At 37.6% G+C, this 17,687-nt stretch overlaps 1 protein-coding gene across 3 annotated transcripts in view; it reads left to right on the top strand.

The window, feature by feature from the left end:
* The window catches only part of EYS (eyes shut homolog), an 880,825-nt gene that overhangs the window by 339,567 nt on the left and 523,571 nt on the right, over positions 1 to 17,687 (top strand). For all 3 annotated transcript variants that reach the window (XM_054063979.1, XM_054063978.1, XM_054063977.1), the window contains 2 exons: positions 4,245 to 4,442; positions 6,820 to 6,941. In XM_054063979.1, the coding sequence (XP_053919954.1) occupies positions 4,245 to 4,442; positions 6,820 to 6,941 (320 nt within the window). The remainder of the gene's footprint in view (positions 1 to 4,244; positions 4,443 to 6,819; positions 6,942 to 17,687) is intronic.

Raw genomic sequence — 17,687 nt, 5'->3', positions numbered from 1 at the left:
AAAACGTTTTTGAGAAAGGGTAAAACCATGAACATACAAAGTGAGTAGCGAGGAAAAGAAGTGTGAGAAACAGGTCTGCGAGCTTTGATGTGAGAGGAGGATGGGGAGGAGGTGCCTTGAGCAGAGATTCCCCTGCACCTTCTGGAGAACACCACGGTGCAGCAGGCTCCTGACAGGAGTGTGGTCCACAGAAGGTCCACCCTGGAGCACAGGAAAATTGGGAGGAGGACGAAGGGGCAGAGGTGAACTGTTATGGACTAACCACAACTCTCATTCCCCATTCTCCAGTGCTGCTCAGGGATGGGGAGGAAGTAGAGGAGTCTGGAGAGAAAGAGTGAAATTGAGCCTGAGAAGAAGAGGAGGATCACAGAATCACAGAATCACAAGGTTGGAAAGGGCCCATTGGATCATCGAGTCCAACCATTCCTAACACTCCCTAAACCATGTCCCTAAGCACTTCATCCACCCGTTCCTTAAACACCTCCAGGGAAGGCGACTCGACCACCTCCCTGGGCAGCCTCTGCCAGTGCCCAATGACTCTTACTGTGAAGAATTTTTTTCTGATATCCAAACTGACCCTCCCCTGACGGAGCTTCAGGCCATTCCCTCTTGTCCTGTCCCCTGTCACTTGGGAGAAGAGGCCAGCTCCCTCCTCTCCACAACCTCCTTTCAGGTAGTTGCAGAGAGTAATAAGGTCTCCTCTCAGCCTCCTCTTCTCCAGGCTAAACAACCCCAGCTCTCTCAGCCGCTCCTCGTAAGACTTGTTCTCCAGCCCCCTCACCAGCTTTGTTGCTCTTCTCTGGACACGCTCCAGATGGATGGAGAAGAGTGGTTTTAGTTTTACTTTTGTTTCTCACCATCTTATTCTATTTTTATTTGGCAATAATTTTGATCAGTTTTCCTCAAGCTGAGTCTGTTTTGCCCATGACAGGAAACTGGTAAGTCATGTCCCTATCTTCATCTTGATCTACAAGCCTTTCTATCTTATTTTCTTTACCCACCCTGCTGAGAGGGAGTGAGAGTGGCTGGACGGGCATCTGGAAGCCCACTGAGGTCAGCCCACCACAACATAACCATATGGATTTGATTTTTCACATGACTACTTATTTCCAGATTATATTGTGGTGTCACTTTGCCCTCCACTGCGTTACAGTTAGAACCTAAAGAAGTGGGAGGTTATTTGGGCAGGGAGAAGCAGCTTCAAAAAGGAATGGCTAGGCAACTATAGCTCAGGTAATGCCACTATAGAAGTGGACAGAGGACTTGGAGTATAACAAACCCTGGGCAGCTCTGCCAGAAAACATATCATAGACACAGCCCATCCTCAGCAGTCACAGAAAGGCAGATAGGCTTCAATGGGTCTCAGAGAGGCTTGTGGAGTTTGTTGCAGCCCCAAAAGCCATCAAGGCTTGCCTGAAACTAAGTCTGAAATAACAGACTTGTCTTCAGCGACACTGAGGGAAAAGGAAGGCAGCTTTACAAACCTAAACACATCTGATCTCTGATCTCTCTGCTGTCATCATTTCGAGTGTCACTATTGGAAAACATGAATTAGTCTTGCTTACATTCTGACAAAAAAACACTTTATAGAGCCTTTTAATCCTTTTTGATCTATTTATTGTAAATTAAAGTACTGATGAAGGCACATGTGACCTAAGATCACCACCACACGGTTCCTTTATTGGCCCAGATAAATGTACATAATCTGTTATGCACCAGCGTTTGTTAGGAAAGAGTAGAAAGTGTTGGAAAACGAGCCAACAGGGAAAAAGAATGGATTGATTGAGCAGGGAGATAAGGGTAGACATCAAAAAGAAGAGGAATATCTATGAATTTTGGAAGAACTGACAGGCATCTTAGGTAGACTACAGGGAGGGAGATCATGCAGAGGAAAAATCAGGAGGGCTAAAGCCCAGCTAGAGATCAGATTGGCCAAGTCAGTGAAAGATAATAAAAAATCTTTCTATAAATACATTAACAATAAAAGGAGGACCAGGGAGAATATTCAGTCGTTATTGGATGCAAAGAGAACAACTGTGACAAAGGATGAGGACAAGGCTGAGGTACTTAATGCCTTCTTTGCCTCTGTCTTTAGTAGTAAGGAAAGTTGTTCCCTGTGTGTACATACCCAGGAGTTACAGGAGCAGAACAAAGCTCCCATGATCCAAGAGGAGGTGGTTAGAGACACACTTGCTCAATTAGACACTCACAAGTCTATGGGGCTGGATGAGATCCACCCAAGAGTATTGCAGGAGCTGTCGGATGTGGTTGCCAAACCCCTTTCCATCATCTGCCAGCAGTCCTGGCTGACTGGGGAAGTTCCACTTGACTGGAGGCTGGCTGATGTTATACCCATCTTCAAGAAGGGTCGGAGAGAAGATCCAGGAGACTACAGGCCTGTCAGTCTGACCTCAGTGCCGAGAAAAGTAATGGAAAAGGTGATCCTGAGCGCTACCATGAAGCACATGCAAGAGAACCAGATCAGGCCCAGTCAACACGGGTTCATGAAAGGCAGGTCTTGCCAAACTAACTTGATTGCCGTCTATGATGAAGTGACTCAACTACTGGATGACGGAAAGGCTGTGTATGTAGTCTTCTTGGACTTCAGTAAAGCCTTTGACACAGTTTCTCACAGCATTCTGCTTCAGAAACTGTCAGCCTCTGGCCTGGGTGGGCCAGACTCTCCTGGGTTGAAAACTGGTTGGATGGCCGGGCCCAGAGAGTGGTGGGAAATGGAGTTAACTCCAGCTGGAGGCCAGTTGCAAGTGAGGCTTCCCAGGGCTCGGTTCTGGGTCCAGCCCTGTTCAATGTCTTCATCAATGAAGGCATCGAGTGCACCCTTAGCAAATTTGTGGACAACACTAAGCTGGGTTGAAGTGTGGAACTGCTGGAGGGTAGGGAGGCTCTGCAAAGGGATCTGAACAGGCTGGACCACTGGGCTGAGGCCAATGGCATGAGGTTCAACAAGGCCAAGTGTCAGGTCCTGCACTTGGGGCACAACAACCCTACGCAGTGCTACAGACTGGGGGAAGAGTGGCTAGGTAGCTGCCCAGAGAAGGACCTGGGGGTGTTGGTTGACAGCGACTGAACATGAGCCAGCAGTGTGCCCAGGTGGCCAAGAAGGCCAATGGCATCTTGGCTTGTATCAGAAACGGTGTGACCAGCAGGTCCAGGGAGGTGATTCTCCCTCTGTACTTGGCACTGGTGAGACCGCACCTTGAGTACTGTGTTCAGTTCTGGGCCCCTCACCACAAGAAGGATGTTGAGGCTCTGGAGTGTGTCCAGAGAACAGCAACGAAGCTGGTGAGGGGGCTGGAGAACAAGTCCTATGAGGAGCAGCTGAGAGAGCTGGGGTTGTTTAGCCTGGAGGAGAGGAGGTTGAGGGGAGACCTTATTACTCTCTAAAACTACCTGAAAGGAGGTTGTGGAGAGGAGGGAGCTGGCCTCTTCTTCCAAGTGACAGAGGACAGGACAAGGGGGAATGGTCTGAAGCTCCACCAGAGGAGGTTCAGGCTGGACATCAGAAAAAAAAAAAAAAATGACAGAAAGAGTCATTGGGCACTGGAACAGGCTGCCTGGGGAGGTGGTTGAGTCCCTATCCCTGAAGGTGTTTAAAGGGTGGGTGGATGAGGTGCTGAGAGGCATGGCTTAGTGGTTGATAGGAATGGTTAGACTCGTTGATCCAAGAAGTCTTTTCCAACCTAGCGATTCTGTGATTCTCTGTTGTATGGGGTTTTTATAAATGATGGAGTCAGTCAGCCATTATTAAACATATAAATTCAGTAAAATAATTTGTATGTAGTAACAAATTTAAAACAGGACAATTACACAAGGTTACTTGCATTTCATTTGTGTTTAGGATTATGGGTTAATACATAAACAGCTCATATAGTACCTGTGCCAACAGGGTATTAGGAAGAAATAACACAGAGCTTCAAAACAAAATTCCTTAGTTATTTTAAAAATCCACTTTTTGAACCCTTTTAGAGGACAAAGATAAACAGAAAAACTATAAAAGCCATTCAGGTAACCATTGTGTATTTTAAAATATAATGTCTTCTTTTATTTGTAATTCTACAAAACAAATATATGTTTCTGCATGGTTATATATTCTTGTGTACCTGTGAGACTCTCCAACTCAGTTTTAACTGGGGATATAAAGAATACCCAACTCATAACAGGCAACAGCTGTAGGGTTATGCTCATTAGTTAAACAATGACAGCTTTGCCATTTTCCTTTTCAGGTTTGAACTGTGAGTTTAGGCCTTGTGAGGCCAGCAATCCCTGCGAGAATGGAGCTGTGTGCGTAGAAGAAATGAATTTGGACGTTTTTCCCCTTGGATTCCAGTGCAAGTGTGTGAAGGGCTTTGCAGGTCCACGTTGTGAGATCAATGTCAATGAGTGCAGTTCTAACCCTTGCCTCCACGGATACTGCTATGACAGTGAGTTCAGTCTGGTTACTCACTTTAATGTAAAGTAGTCTTTCTGTTGAAGCATCTGTAGTTACTGAGCTGCTCTGGGGAGAACAGCAGATAATTTACTGAAATGCTGCTTGTCTAAATCTCCACAGCCAGTACCAGGAGAACAATTTTTGCCAAAATGTTTCAACTGCCAGCACTGGGGTTTATGCATTCAGGGGGTCAGAATTGCAGCTAATGAGAAATTTTAATGAGATTTGTGCTGTCTCCTTTGATACCTACATTAGCCAAACACGTCTTACATTGTATACCCAATGAAAGAACATAGATGCTGAAAAGGAGCTCATGGAGCAGTTAGGCAGTGTATGTCATAATCCTGACGTGTTCAAAAACTGCATTAAATATCAAATTTATGCAAAGTGGAGTGTCTGTTTACTATTTAGCAGCTTCTGTGACATAACTGTGTAACTTACACTTCCACTGACAGATGTACTTAAGGATTTTGGAAGCAACTCAATTAATTATTATAATCTGTCTGGACTGAGCAAGCTAAATTTCCAAGCACCCAGTATGTGTAGAGTACTTACTGGAAAGTTTTCTGGGGCTGTTATCATATATCAGCTATTTTCTAAGCTTTGTGAGAACAAAATAGTGAAAGTGGTGATTTTCAGAGAATCTTATAAAGCTGTCTGGGAAGCAGAATGACATCTGGAGGTCATATAGTTAAACCTGCGTGAAGCTGGACTATAAACAGTGCTAGAACAAGTCAGGTTTTTTGCTAGCTGAGTTCTGAAAGCCTCTAAGGATCGACAGAAATTCCACAAACTCTTTGGGACAGACTATTCTCCTGATGGATTACTCTAGCAGGGTTCTTCCCCTCCCAATCCCATCTAAGTTTCCTAAGGAATAACTGTTAGCCATTGTCCCTTACTATATCATCTAATTTTACTAAGAGGAATTCAGTAATGGGTTTTGTGCAACTGCTCTTGACGTTATTGTGATATAATCTTCTACCTATAAACCCTTCTCGGAAGGGATTAATACAAAGTTTGGCTAATTAAACTTTTTTGTCATAGGTCCAACACTTCAAGGACTGACCAATTGAGTTTGTCTTCTGCTACATTTCTCTTCTGTTTCCCCACATTGTTTTTAAAATGAGGATGACTTGAGAACTTCCCTGAAATTGAAAACTTTTACTCAAATTTACAGAAGATCTAATCAACTTTCTGGTTTCTGATGAGGTCTTAAAAAATTGACCTCAAATTACTAAATACATCTGCCTAAAACTCTCCAAATTAAAACCCAATCAATAAGTTTCAATAAGCTTTAAGATTTCTGTCTCTCTGTATATGGGAATAAGGTGACCCACTTCGTTTTTCATCCGGTAAAGGCTATTCCCTGAAACTTTACAGATTTTTTTCCATATACTCTGTTTTGGTTCAGATATATTTTTGAATGGAATGCAGATGAAATGCAGTAAAGTTCTTCATGGTCAAAAAGTGCCAGATCTTTTGGGGACAACTTGTCTTTTTGGTGCCTCTGGATTTGAGTTGCATCATGTGGACATTTCAGTTTCTCTGCACATTGTGCACTGGCTGCAGAAAACTGGAATCCTGAGGAAGCTAGGGAGCTCTTAGCAGATGAATAATGCTCCCTCTCTGAATGACTTAAGGTGTTTAATGAATACAATAGCAGCTACATGTACAGACGCAAAGGCAGAACAGATTTCATGGTAAAACTCAGCAATAATGAAGAATTCGGGAAACCTGTTTGAGGTTAGAATTAATGCAGGCCTGCAAGAAGTGCAGTTATTACTGTCACAAGGTCCTTATATGAATGTAGCACTCTAAAGATTTCTCTCCGTTTGGATCATTGATGATGAAACAGGGAGAGAATTCTTGTCATTATCTTGTTAAGATTAAAATCAAGCATGGAAATGCATCATAAGTTAAGCTGCTGAATTAAACTTAAGTGTTTTCCTCTAATATAGTGGTATAATATGAGGTGTTCCTTACCATATCCCCTCCCCAAGAAAACAATATTTAATTGCTCCATCTCATTTAGGCACAATAACAAAGATAAAATTTCTGTACAAGATCAGTAGCTTATAAGATGCCATCACTTTTTCAGAAGCTAATACCATATCATCGATTTATAGTTCTTACATCAAAGTATTTTAATTTTATCAGTAAAAGTCAATACATTAATCTCCTTTCATATTAAAAGAGACTTCTGATATATTACATTTGATTTATGTCAGTTTTTCAACATGTCCTCACATTTTATGTAAACCCGGTTGAAATCTTTACTGAATAGTAATCATAACCGTAACTTACTTAATTTTACTACATTCAGTTTTTATTATAAAACTCTTAGTACTAAAATACTATCTCTGTTACAGTTGTCGATGGCTTCTATTGTTTGTGCAACCCAGGATATGCAGGATTGAAATGTGACCAGGACATTGATGACTGCATAATCAATGCTTGTGAACATAATTCTACATGTGTTGATCTACATCTGGTTAGTAGAGAATATTTTTTTTAATTTAAATGATTTCTTTTTTTTTTTTCCTGAAATTTAAAGCAATACTGTTGTGAGTTCTAAACTTCCACTCAGTGCATAGACATGTCAAAAGTTTTATAATCATGTTTTCCAGTCACATTTTTATTTGTAATGATATAGGTAGTGGGAAAGAGGAATGTTTTTATCACATGAAAGCAGCTATTTAATCAACATGGTTATTTGGGGAATTCAAAGGACAGGAATACTTTCGGCTAGGTATGTTTATGACCTCACTATAATTGATAGGAATACTCATTTACACCATTGACATTGGCTTCAAAGGGGCTTAAAAAGTATCTTACCCCCAAAATGGCTTTACTTGTAGTACTTCAGCATTTATTTTCAAAATTCTTCAGCTTTAGTAGTTCCTGAAACATGAAAAGTGTTAAAAATAACTTATTTCTTCTCAGAAATCAAACCATTCTATCAACTGATTCCTTTTAGGGAAGAAAGGAGAAGAAAGGCATTCATACTGTGTAAACTTTGGCATCAGATTTGGCCCACGTTCTGTATCACTTCCTCCAGGAACATGTGAGGAACTGAGTTGTTTTCAACATAATCAACAGAGACAAATTAGAACTATATAGTATGAATGTTGTCCTTAAGGAACATTCAGACTGCCAGAGAAACTGGTGGTGGCTACGAAAATGGAAGAGAGATCAATTTTTTATTTCTTTCTCTAGTTTCTCACAGCATATTTGAGAGGAAATTTAAATTAATCAAATGTTAAAGCAAGATGTAGAATATAGATTAATATTAAGACATGTCCTAGTGGTAACCTGTAGCTATTACTATTTCCTAAGCTTGAGCAGAGGTTACATGCTTCTAAAGATTTTTCTCAAATCTTCTACTCTGGTTTCCTGAGGTGTTTCATCATTTCACAATTAGAATACATTATGGATTGAATCATCTTTTTTCTTTTTTTTTTTTTTTTGTAAATATACTTCAAGAACTAGTAAACACCTTGGGCAAAATTAAATGCTTGATATGCAGACCACGGAGCTTGTGAAGTTGTCATTCTTGTCTTTGAATACTATTACAAATGTGCATCTTTTTACCAGTAGACTGCAATCAATATTTCAGGCTCGCGTACTAGAGACATGCTGTCATCTTATAATCAGGTTAGAGAGCATTCCAGAAATAAATTTTATGATCTCAGGGCATGCACTGTCCTGTTCTCCATGAGATTGTGTTGTATGTGTAGACATTCCAGGTGTTATTTCTATCTGCAGATGATGCTTTGAGACTGATAAAATGGAGCTGTATATGCAAAAGTTTAAACTACATTCTCCTGAAAAGTAAGATATCAGAAATGGACAAGATTATGGTTTCTTTATAAAATAAGCTTCACTGAATGAGTTGCAATATGTCCTGGGGGACTTTTAAATTTGGACAAAATTAAACTTGACAAAGAATGGTAGCTCACTGCAATTTTTAACAATGCCTTAGATTTTTCTTCATATTTGTCTCATGTCTTCCTTTTCTTGATTAATTTATGTATTTTTGGCCTGCAGTACATATATACCTCTCTTTTTTTTAAGTCCCAGATTTATACCATTTTATTTCAAATGGACTATGACACAGCAAATCAGTGAGATATGTGGGAGCTCATTGTTTCAGAGAAAGCCTGACATTAAAAAAAATCTGACCTATAAAGATTAAAAGTTACTGGCTATAGAAAATAAGTACTGTAGAATCTTCAAGGCAAGGTGTCATTTTAGACCCTGGATTTGATCTTTCTCAGATCTCAATGGCTTTATCAACATTGCTCACCTATGTTGTCAACATTACTGTACGAGTTAATACTAAAGGGAGCATTTTGATGTTTGTTAAACCACATATAAAAGATCTTAAGTATTTTTTCATAACAAGACTGTTCATTTGCACTTTTAATAGCACATAATTTTTTGCTCAAAACCTCTGAAAATTAGTACAGAATAGGCTCTACTAAATTGAGAAGTTAGTATCAGAGTATTTTTAAGACAAAGAACACAGAATTGCTTGTAGGTTTACTCTGCCATAGCAATAATATTGCATTATTATTCAGTATTTATACTTTCTCCTTCTCTAGTCTTCTCTATAATATATTTATTCAAACTAAACTTCTGACATAAGTTTTTGAAATAACTTTCATGTGGATCATCTTTTTAGTTGAACCCAGAAAGGGACATAAAAGACTCACTCGCTAAGTGATTTCATTATTCAGTTTATATGAGACTATATTATTGCATATACCAAGTACTTCTTATTGTATTCAGTATCAAAGAGTACTGAATTTCTTCTACATCAAATAACGCCATTTTGTACACGAAAATTCCTTGTGATGTTTGCAGAAAAAAATAATGAATTCACATATATTCATAAAAATGGAAGAATAGACACTACTTCTTCTTCCTCTTCAGCCACAGCAGATGTAAAAGAACATATATTGAGATAACAATGCCCTAGAGAATGCATTTCTAAACTTTAAAGGGTCTCTTCCTCCTCTTATAAGAGGTAATAAACTGAGGGTTGGGGAGCAATCGAGGCATAATGAAAGAAGATTTAAAAATGGATGGAGATCTTGGGAGTTTCATAATTTACCCACCAAATACAGTTGTCTCCCAAAGATATATTACAGTAGCCTTATTATACAAATCAAGTGGTAAAGAATTGTAGCACACACTTTAATTGCAAGATATACTTCACAGCCATTACCTTCACTGTCCAGGCAGTAGGTGGCATTAAGCATTTTGACTATAGGATGAAATCAAGATAGATGAAGGACACACTTGAGTGACACAGCTATGTCAGGTTAAGGGGGCGCTGATTTTCTACTACACCTGAGAATTCTAGTCACCCAAGAGCTGCTGTACACCAGTACAAGCCATTGTCAATCATATTAGACCCTCAGATGGCTCAGAAATAATTAATTGGCTACCTCTATGTTAATGAAAGTTCCATTCTGCAGTCCAACAGCTCAAATACTTTTGACGCATTTTTCTAGGTCAAAGTGATGCAATTAACATTGCCAGAATGACACTTGCAATGTGTATACTTCCCCTTTGGTGTTGGTAAGATGGTATAATATAAAGCCTTAAAACTATATAACTGTGTTAACAAAGCAAATGTAGTCACCAAAAATTGACACTTGTGTGATAAGTGGACCCCAGCTGTCAGATAAGCATCACACAGCCACTCACTAAGTCTGTCCTCTCCGTGGGGTGGAGGAGAGAAAAGGAAAACCAAAAGCAAGAAAACTTGTGGGTTGAGATAGTATAATAAGCAGAGGAAAGGGGAAGAAGAAAGAAATGAACAAGATAATTGACGTCAAGACAATCACTCACTACTTTCTATGGGTTCACTGATGCCCAGTCAGTTTTCAAGGAATGATGTCCTTCAAAAATGCCACCTTCCTTCTGTTCTTATTACTCAGCATGATGTTACATGACATGGAGTATCTCTTTTGCAATTTTGGGTCAGCTGTCCTGATTATCCCCCTTTATATCCTTTTGTGCGTTTCCAGCCTACTCACTGAGAAGGCACTGTGTAAGCACTATTCAGTAATGTCTAAAATGTTGGTGTCTTAGCAACACTGTTTTAGTCACAAATACAAAACTGTAGCACCACCGGTCTGCTGTGAAGAAAATTAATTCCATAACCTAGTTGATCCTTCTATAGATCCCAGTTCTACAAAAGGAGATTGATTAAACTTGACAGCAAGAAATCCCCAAATCTGGGTTTGTGATGCAGCTTCTGGTGTTTTAAAAGTATGGTTTGTAATATCTCTCTGTAAAATATTTATGTAAGGTGTATATATTGGCCAACCTCACCAGGGATGTAGTGTCCTTCGTTTCAATACAGTCTAAGCTTCTAAATGACTCTAACATACACTGGTATAGCATAAGGGATTAACCTTTCTTTCTGGGTGGAATATTCAGAATTTTAAGGTTTCTTATGATACAGATTCCGAATGCTAACGTAAGACACACAGAGTGCAGTAGCAAGAAGGATAAACCCACAAACTGTTTTGCTTACTAACCATAGGGAAAAATGGGAATAGAGAAATTGCATTCTCAGTTTTCAAACAGTGGAGCGCTCCAAGACTGTGTAAAGGCATTGTAAATGATGACTCAAACCCACTATGTCTGAGTCGCTCAGACAAAATGTTTGACATTCATTGTTTACTCAGTTCCCAATTTTTTTCATATAGTGAGATGGCTGGGCATTATGTTAGCCACATCCAATGTTAAGGAAATAGAGTGTTAAATAGAGAAAATCAGATGTACAGAATCAACAGGTTATTTTTTAAAAACTATAAAATTCATCTTACTAACATATTCAATTCCATTTATCTTAAAAAATATGTGACATAATATAAAACACTTTTCTATAAAAGTGTCATACATGAAGAAGAAGTAATTTTACTTACTGCAACTATTCTGATACATGAGAAAGAGGAGCTAATTAGAGTAGACACTTCATCTATTAGGTCACCTAGGCCAGCAAAAAAATTAAAAGCTGGTAATACTTGTAATACTTATTAGCAGAGATGCTTATCCTATATATCCTCAATCATTGGTCAGCTCAACCAGAATTCTTGTCTTGTTTAGTAGCCTGACTATAAAAACCATAAGATATTGAAAAAGATTCATGCAAAAGAAAGAGATGCACTACTCAGTAACAGAGGAAAAGGAGTGAAGCTTTCTGCATTCACTGTGTAGGTAATGAATAAAAACAGAGTAAAATTGAAAGATATAGACAATAAAATATTTTGCCAAAAAAGCTAGTAGACAGTAAGTGAAAAAAAAAAATAAATAAAAATGGAGTATTAACCTCTGACTGTGCTTATGGTAACTCAGGGTTTACCCAGAGTGATTTGAAAATTCTTCTAAAAAATGTTAAAAAATTAATATAAACTATTGTATCAAGCTCAGTTGTTGTCCTTAATCATCAGCGTACAGTCTATATAATATAAAACTTAGTTTGGGGTATTTGCATTAGGAAAGAAAAAAAGGTATTACTGGTTTCAGAGTAGCCCTGACTTCAGTTTTTGCTCATACTCTTCTGCCTGTCAAAATATAATGCAAATCTTGTCACTTTCATGTATTATTCATGGAGCAAATTGTAATAGATGTTTCTGCAGAGCTTTGTTTCTGGAAGTTATTATTTCTGTGTACTTCCCACATAGTAAATTAAAAAATCCAAACTGTAAGTAAAGTTATAGGATAATAGTATGTACTATATACTATATAGTATAAATGTATAATAGTGCTTTTATTGCAATCCCATATCCTTCTTATGGTTAACTCTCTATCAGTGTTCAATTAAAAACACAAATATTTTCCTTTCAATAACATGTAATATTATGAAAATGAGCTCTCCAATAAAGTAACAAAAAATAGCTTCAATTTGAGCCTAAAGAAGCCATGATTACTTATTTGGATTCTGTTTTAAGAATGGCAGAATAAAAGGATGCATAATAAGGTGAAATTCAGTAATTCGGATCTTTTAGGAGCCTACACTTTGGGTTGTAAGGAAGGTTTATGTGAACGGCAGAAAAAGACTATTATTTCTTTATTTTTTTTAACAGAGTATATATTCAAAATTGACAGACAGAAGGTGTATTCCACAGATTATATTACAAAAGCTTAGGGTAGCTCAAGAGCAAATAGGTTAGCTCATTACATAGATTGTGAAAGGAGAATTAGTTGGAAGGAACTCTGACATTGACAATTAAGGTACAAAGTAGTAGTTAACAGTTTAAGTTAACCCAAAAAGAAATTACTCGGGTTTTAGGACTAACCTAAGATAATTTCCTAAATTTGTTGTCCATCCTTAATTTCCTTTTCAAACATAATCTCCTTTACTTTCTGCTAAACACAGAGAATAAAAACAATAATTCCCCAAACTTTTAGTTTGATTTAGAACATCCAGAGATGCTCAAGGTATAAAATAACTGTGCTTCGGGAGGCTCTTCCTCCTAGCTGATAATAGCAGATGATCCAGCACTTGAAATGAGAATGAGTTCTATGGGAGTGGATTTTCTCAAAGGTCTCAATAAAGTAAACAAACTCTGTCACTGAAATTGTTCTGAAACAGTATCTCGGTTTAGCTAAAGGTCAGACCACACAACATGAATGGCATACAGTACATGGCAAACAATAAACTCTTAACAGTTCCCAGGTCACAAAAATTCAAGTTGAGCGACTTAAATTTGTGCATTGACTCAACTGAGAGATTCCATGTGCTGTTTGACAAGTCAGTTTCAGATTACCAATTCCAGACTCCAGAAAAGAGCTATAGAGCAGCTGGAGTTCACCTTGGAAACAAGAAAACGCAGCAGTATTTCTGCAAACTACTACTTCTAATATAACTCGCCGTGCTGCCCTGAAGATTTGACTTGCCAACACTGATCTATTTCAGCTTCCATGTACATTTAGTTAAAAGAATGAATGATGTCTTCATAGTCCTTCAATAGAAGTTTTTTGAACAAGATATTGTGAAATAACTCCCTCCTCTGACTTGTACTGCACAGGTAGTGGATATAGCAGGGGACAGACCAAAAGCTTCATCATTAAGGGGATGTACTCCTTTGTGCTCCAATAAGTCCAGTTGAGCCAGACATTGGAATGCACAAAATTAACTATTGATTTACTGACTTAAGATAATGTCCTTAATATTGATCCATGGAATTATACGTGGCTTGGCTGAAGTGATTATGATGTCTTATACCTTACTCATCTAATTAAAAGTTGAAGTCAGCAAACAAGCATCAACTTTCCATTTACTTGTTTTATTTATTACATTATTTTTAGATGTTTTAATGTTATATTTTTAAAGAAACTGCAGACATAAATTTTCAAAATGTGTCAATAAATACCATAGGCATGAGTGTCTTCTATTGTCTTTTTCATAAACTGAATGCGAAATACCCTATGGAACTGAGTAAAACTGTTACAAAGTGAAGGAAAAGGAGATTAAAAGGAAGTTAAAGACAGTCTTTCCAATGAAACTTGTGAACAGATGGCAAGTAAAGGTGATAAAGATACAGGAAGGTGATCCCAGATGGTACGCTGTAAATTCTGCCAGCAGCAAGGAGGCTGGACAGGGAAAATCAGTAACAGAAGGGGAAGAGGTGAAGAACTTCACGACGTAAGGAACAGGCTGGAAAACTGTGGCCTGTTTGGGGAAAGCATAACCCTAAATTTGATTTTTGCATGATATAGAGGCTAACATTATGTTTAAGGCAGGACATGAGTGTTTGTATTTTCAAAGCATTAAAAAACTGATAGTAGTATTACAGCAACTTGGGACTACAGCACTTCATTGACTCATAAGGAAAAAGAATTCTGCAGAAAAGGATTTAGCTTCAGGGAGGTGGGTACAGTAAATTGTCTGCATTTAGTAGATTTATAGAGCAGAAGCTCACAGAAGGGCATGGGTCCAGAAGGAAGTTGCTTTGAAATAAGTTAAATGATGAAATCTATAGGTCATCCATCAGTCTTTGAAAAACGCCCACATATACGTCTTTACAGCACACAAGAATTAAGATTAAATTTATTTTTCAGTAAAAGGATGATGAACTAATCCATTTACTGTGGGATAAGTTTGAGCATCAGGACAGTTACGGAAAGGAGGATTCAGACTGTAATTTCACACCCAAATTTTACTGCAGTAAGACATTATCTCTAAAGTCAAGCCAGATGATTCTGGATAGTAATATTTTGAAGCCTCATCCACGCGTTATTTTGAGAACAGCATTGCTCATTTTGTCATGATATATTTTTGTTACTTTTGCCATCAAAGAAGCAAAGTGCTTTGCAAATACTTACGTTTTAAGACTCATCTGCCACTGGCTTCAGTTGAAGGTGTTAAGTGTTCAGGAGTGCCGAAAATCCCAACTTAAGCTGAAAATTCAGGGGGAAAGAAAAGGAGAAATCGATTTCTACCTATAAAAAAATATGTGCTAGGCTAAACCAACTTCAGCTAAACTATGATTTATTTTAATTTCCTTAGGGCAACATTCAGATGAAAGGATAAAACTAACTGTTCTTTTCTGGTCTCCTCCTTTGTTCTAAGTACAAGTGAACAGAAACAAACCTATTTCCCTTTATTGTACCTCAAAAGCAGATTTTCCTCATGCTCTCTTATGCACTGAATGAAGTAATGTAAAATTATTTAACCCATCATAATAAAGACTCTTTTATAGTCTTTAAGTGGAGAGGGGCAAAAAATAATGAATATATAAACCCTTATTCATTTCTGCCATTTCCTAAATTTTGAATGTATATGATTTTACAACTCCTGCATTTTACATTCAGCATATATTTTTATATAAAATAAAAGTAACAGATCCAAATCATTACATTGATTGGTTTTGGTAAGGAAATTATTTCTGTCATCCATACAGTAGATGTTTTTAACTCTTAACTGTGAGAAGATACTACACATATTTACGTTAGTTTCTGAAAAGCACTCAGCCCTGGTGCTTTGCTCTGCTTCCACTGTAGCTGATAGGATAATTGCTGTTAACTTCAGAGCTCCACCAGCCAAGTATGTTCTAATTTCAGGGTCAGCTTTTTGCATAGTGGCAGGTAAATTAATGTATATCAGCCATTGTAAAGAAAATCTTTTACCTTCTTTATGAAAAAAAACAAAACAAACAACCAGAACAATATCCATAGATTATCATCTTCACGAGTACAGTATTAAAGGAGTAAAGAATCTAGGACCTAAAATACCTCCAACCGCAGGTCTGCTTATCTCTTCACCTGTTTCTCTACAAAATATTGCTATTTATAGAAATGGTCTCCACCTATTTTTTCTTTTTATGAAAGAGAGATACCAAGTTTACACTGTAAGCAGATTTGCCTACATTATCGACTCTTCTCCAAGAACTTCATAAAGGGGAGTTCTGGTGCTTAACTTTAGAGACACTGCTGGACTCTCTTATGATAAACTGATAATCAAACATCAAACAAAATCAAATTGTCTAATAATCCTTCTCTAGCAATATGATTTTTGATCCTATACTAGCAGCTGTGCCAATTACTGTATCATGGTCAGCAGGGAGTTTGATATTTGGACACCCTGAAAGCAGCTGACTACTCTCTATCTGAAGCTTTAGAAGTCTATTAGATTTATCAATACCTCGATGCCCTTAGGTTACTTGTCTGATGAACTTTTGATTGCCATGTTTGGTTGACGTTTTCAGAAGTCATGTCTAGGCTTGAGACATAGTGTTGTCCATTTTCAGTACAAAATTGGTTCAAGATAGAAATTGTTATACTGAAAATTTTATATTGTAAAGCAAAGAACTGAGATGGGAGAACTTCACAATGACTGTGCAGTGAGGTATTTTTGCAGTTCCAAAGTTCTGGCTTAAGAAGGAAAAGAAACTGCAGCATTGTTTGCAGAGAGAATTAAGAGAGAGAGATGCTAGTATTTCAGTAGTAGACAAGAATAAAAATAGAAATAAAATGTTCCCCATAAATGTCCTTTATGTTGTATAAAAGTATTTACTTTGGAGTGTATTTTTGAGAGAAAAAATATATTTATAACCAAAGGGCTGTGCTGCCACTTTTGCAAGTGCCTGCTTCTTCGAATACTCCCATTGACATCAGAAAGTTTCCATAGGAAAAAAAAAATCAATATTATTTCTGAGATCTTGAGAACATCTCATTTTTTATGTTGCTGCATTGGGAAGTTACACCATTTAGGCAAATTATCCCTTCAGCTGCAGTTAAATATTGCTTTATGCTACATTTATTCCACTTCATATAGCCCTGCAAGCCTTAAGGTATTTTCACTCTGAAAAGAAATTCTACACAGGTGAAACAAAACCATTTTCCCCATGTAGTGGAAGGATTTTTCTCTTTTGCCTCACGGGTATGAAAGTGTTGTAACTGACTCAAACTCTTTACATTTCCAGATAAAGTTTGAATGTTACTTCTACTCCACCAATTATGTATTAGACTATATTGTCTCTTCCCTGATAAAATAAGTTCTGAAGGAATGAATAACAGTCTCTTCTTCATTACATTTCATATGAAAAATGTAGAACTGATAAATAATCTGCTTATATTTGCAATCCACACATCAAACTTTTTTGCCTCATTGTAAAAAGCTCTTGCTCACATTTCATTCATAAGCTGTGGGTTCAGCTTTAGTTAATTTGAGACCAACCCTGTTTTCCTGCACCAGATTGTTTGCAGGCAAGTGCTTGTCCTGTCCACAAATATTTTTCCTTCTCTTTTCTGTACGACAGTCTTACTAAAATATTTTTTTCTTTAAAACAAATGATTTCTATTTGTTTCCATCTTTCAAGTCAAGGGTAAAAATAAACAAGAAAAGAAGTCCAAATCCTCTAAAGTGTCTTATAGTTGTGTTTAAACTAGCATTTTAGTTTATATTACAAGAACACTTTTGAAGAAAATTTCCCAGCTGTCCCCACCAACTACACATAATTTGCATTGTGGAGAAAACTTGGATGATGCAAACAAGATTTCCCTTGGATGAAACTGACCCAGAAAATGCTCTCCACACATGCGTGTAATGAGCTCCTGTCACAGATTTTCATTCAGCGGATTTGGATAAAAAACTCTTTTAGAGTATGTTCCTCAGTATCCAGATAGTGTTAGATCTTCAGTGCCAAAAGTTCTCAGAGATTTGTTGCTTTTGCTGATTTTTAGCACATATATAGCCATAGTAATTTGAAGTTTC

This window comes from Cuculus canorus, chromosome 3, assembly GCF_017976375.1.
Source record: "Cuculus canorus isolate bCucCan1 chromosome 3, bCucCan1.pri, whole genome shotgun sequence".
Lineage (NCBI taxonomy): Eukaryota > Metazoa > Chordata > Aves > Cuculiformes > Cuculidae > Cuculus > Cuculus canorus.
Note: the sequence above shows the minus strand (reverse complement) of the source record. Positions and strands in the feature narration are given on the sequence as shown.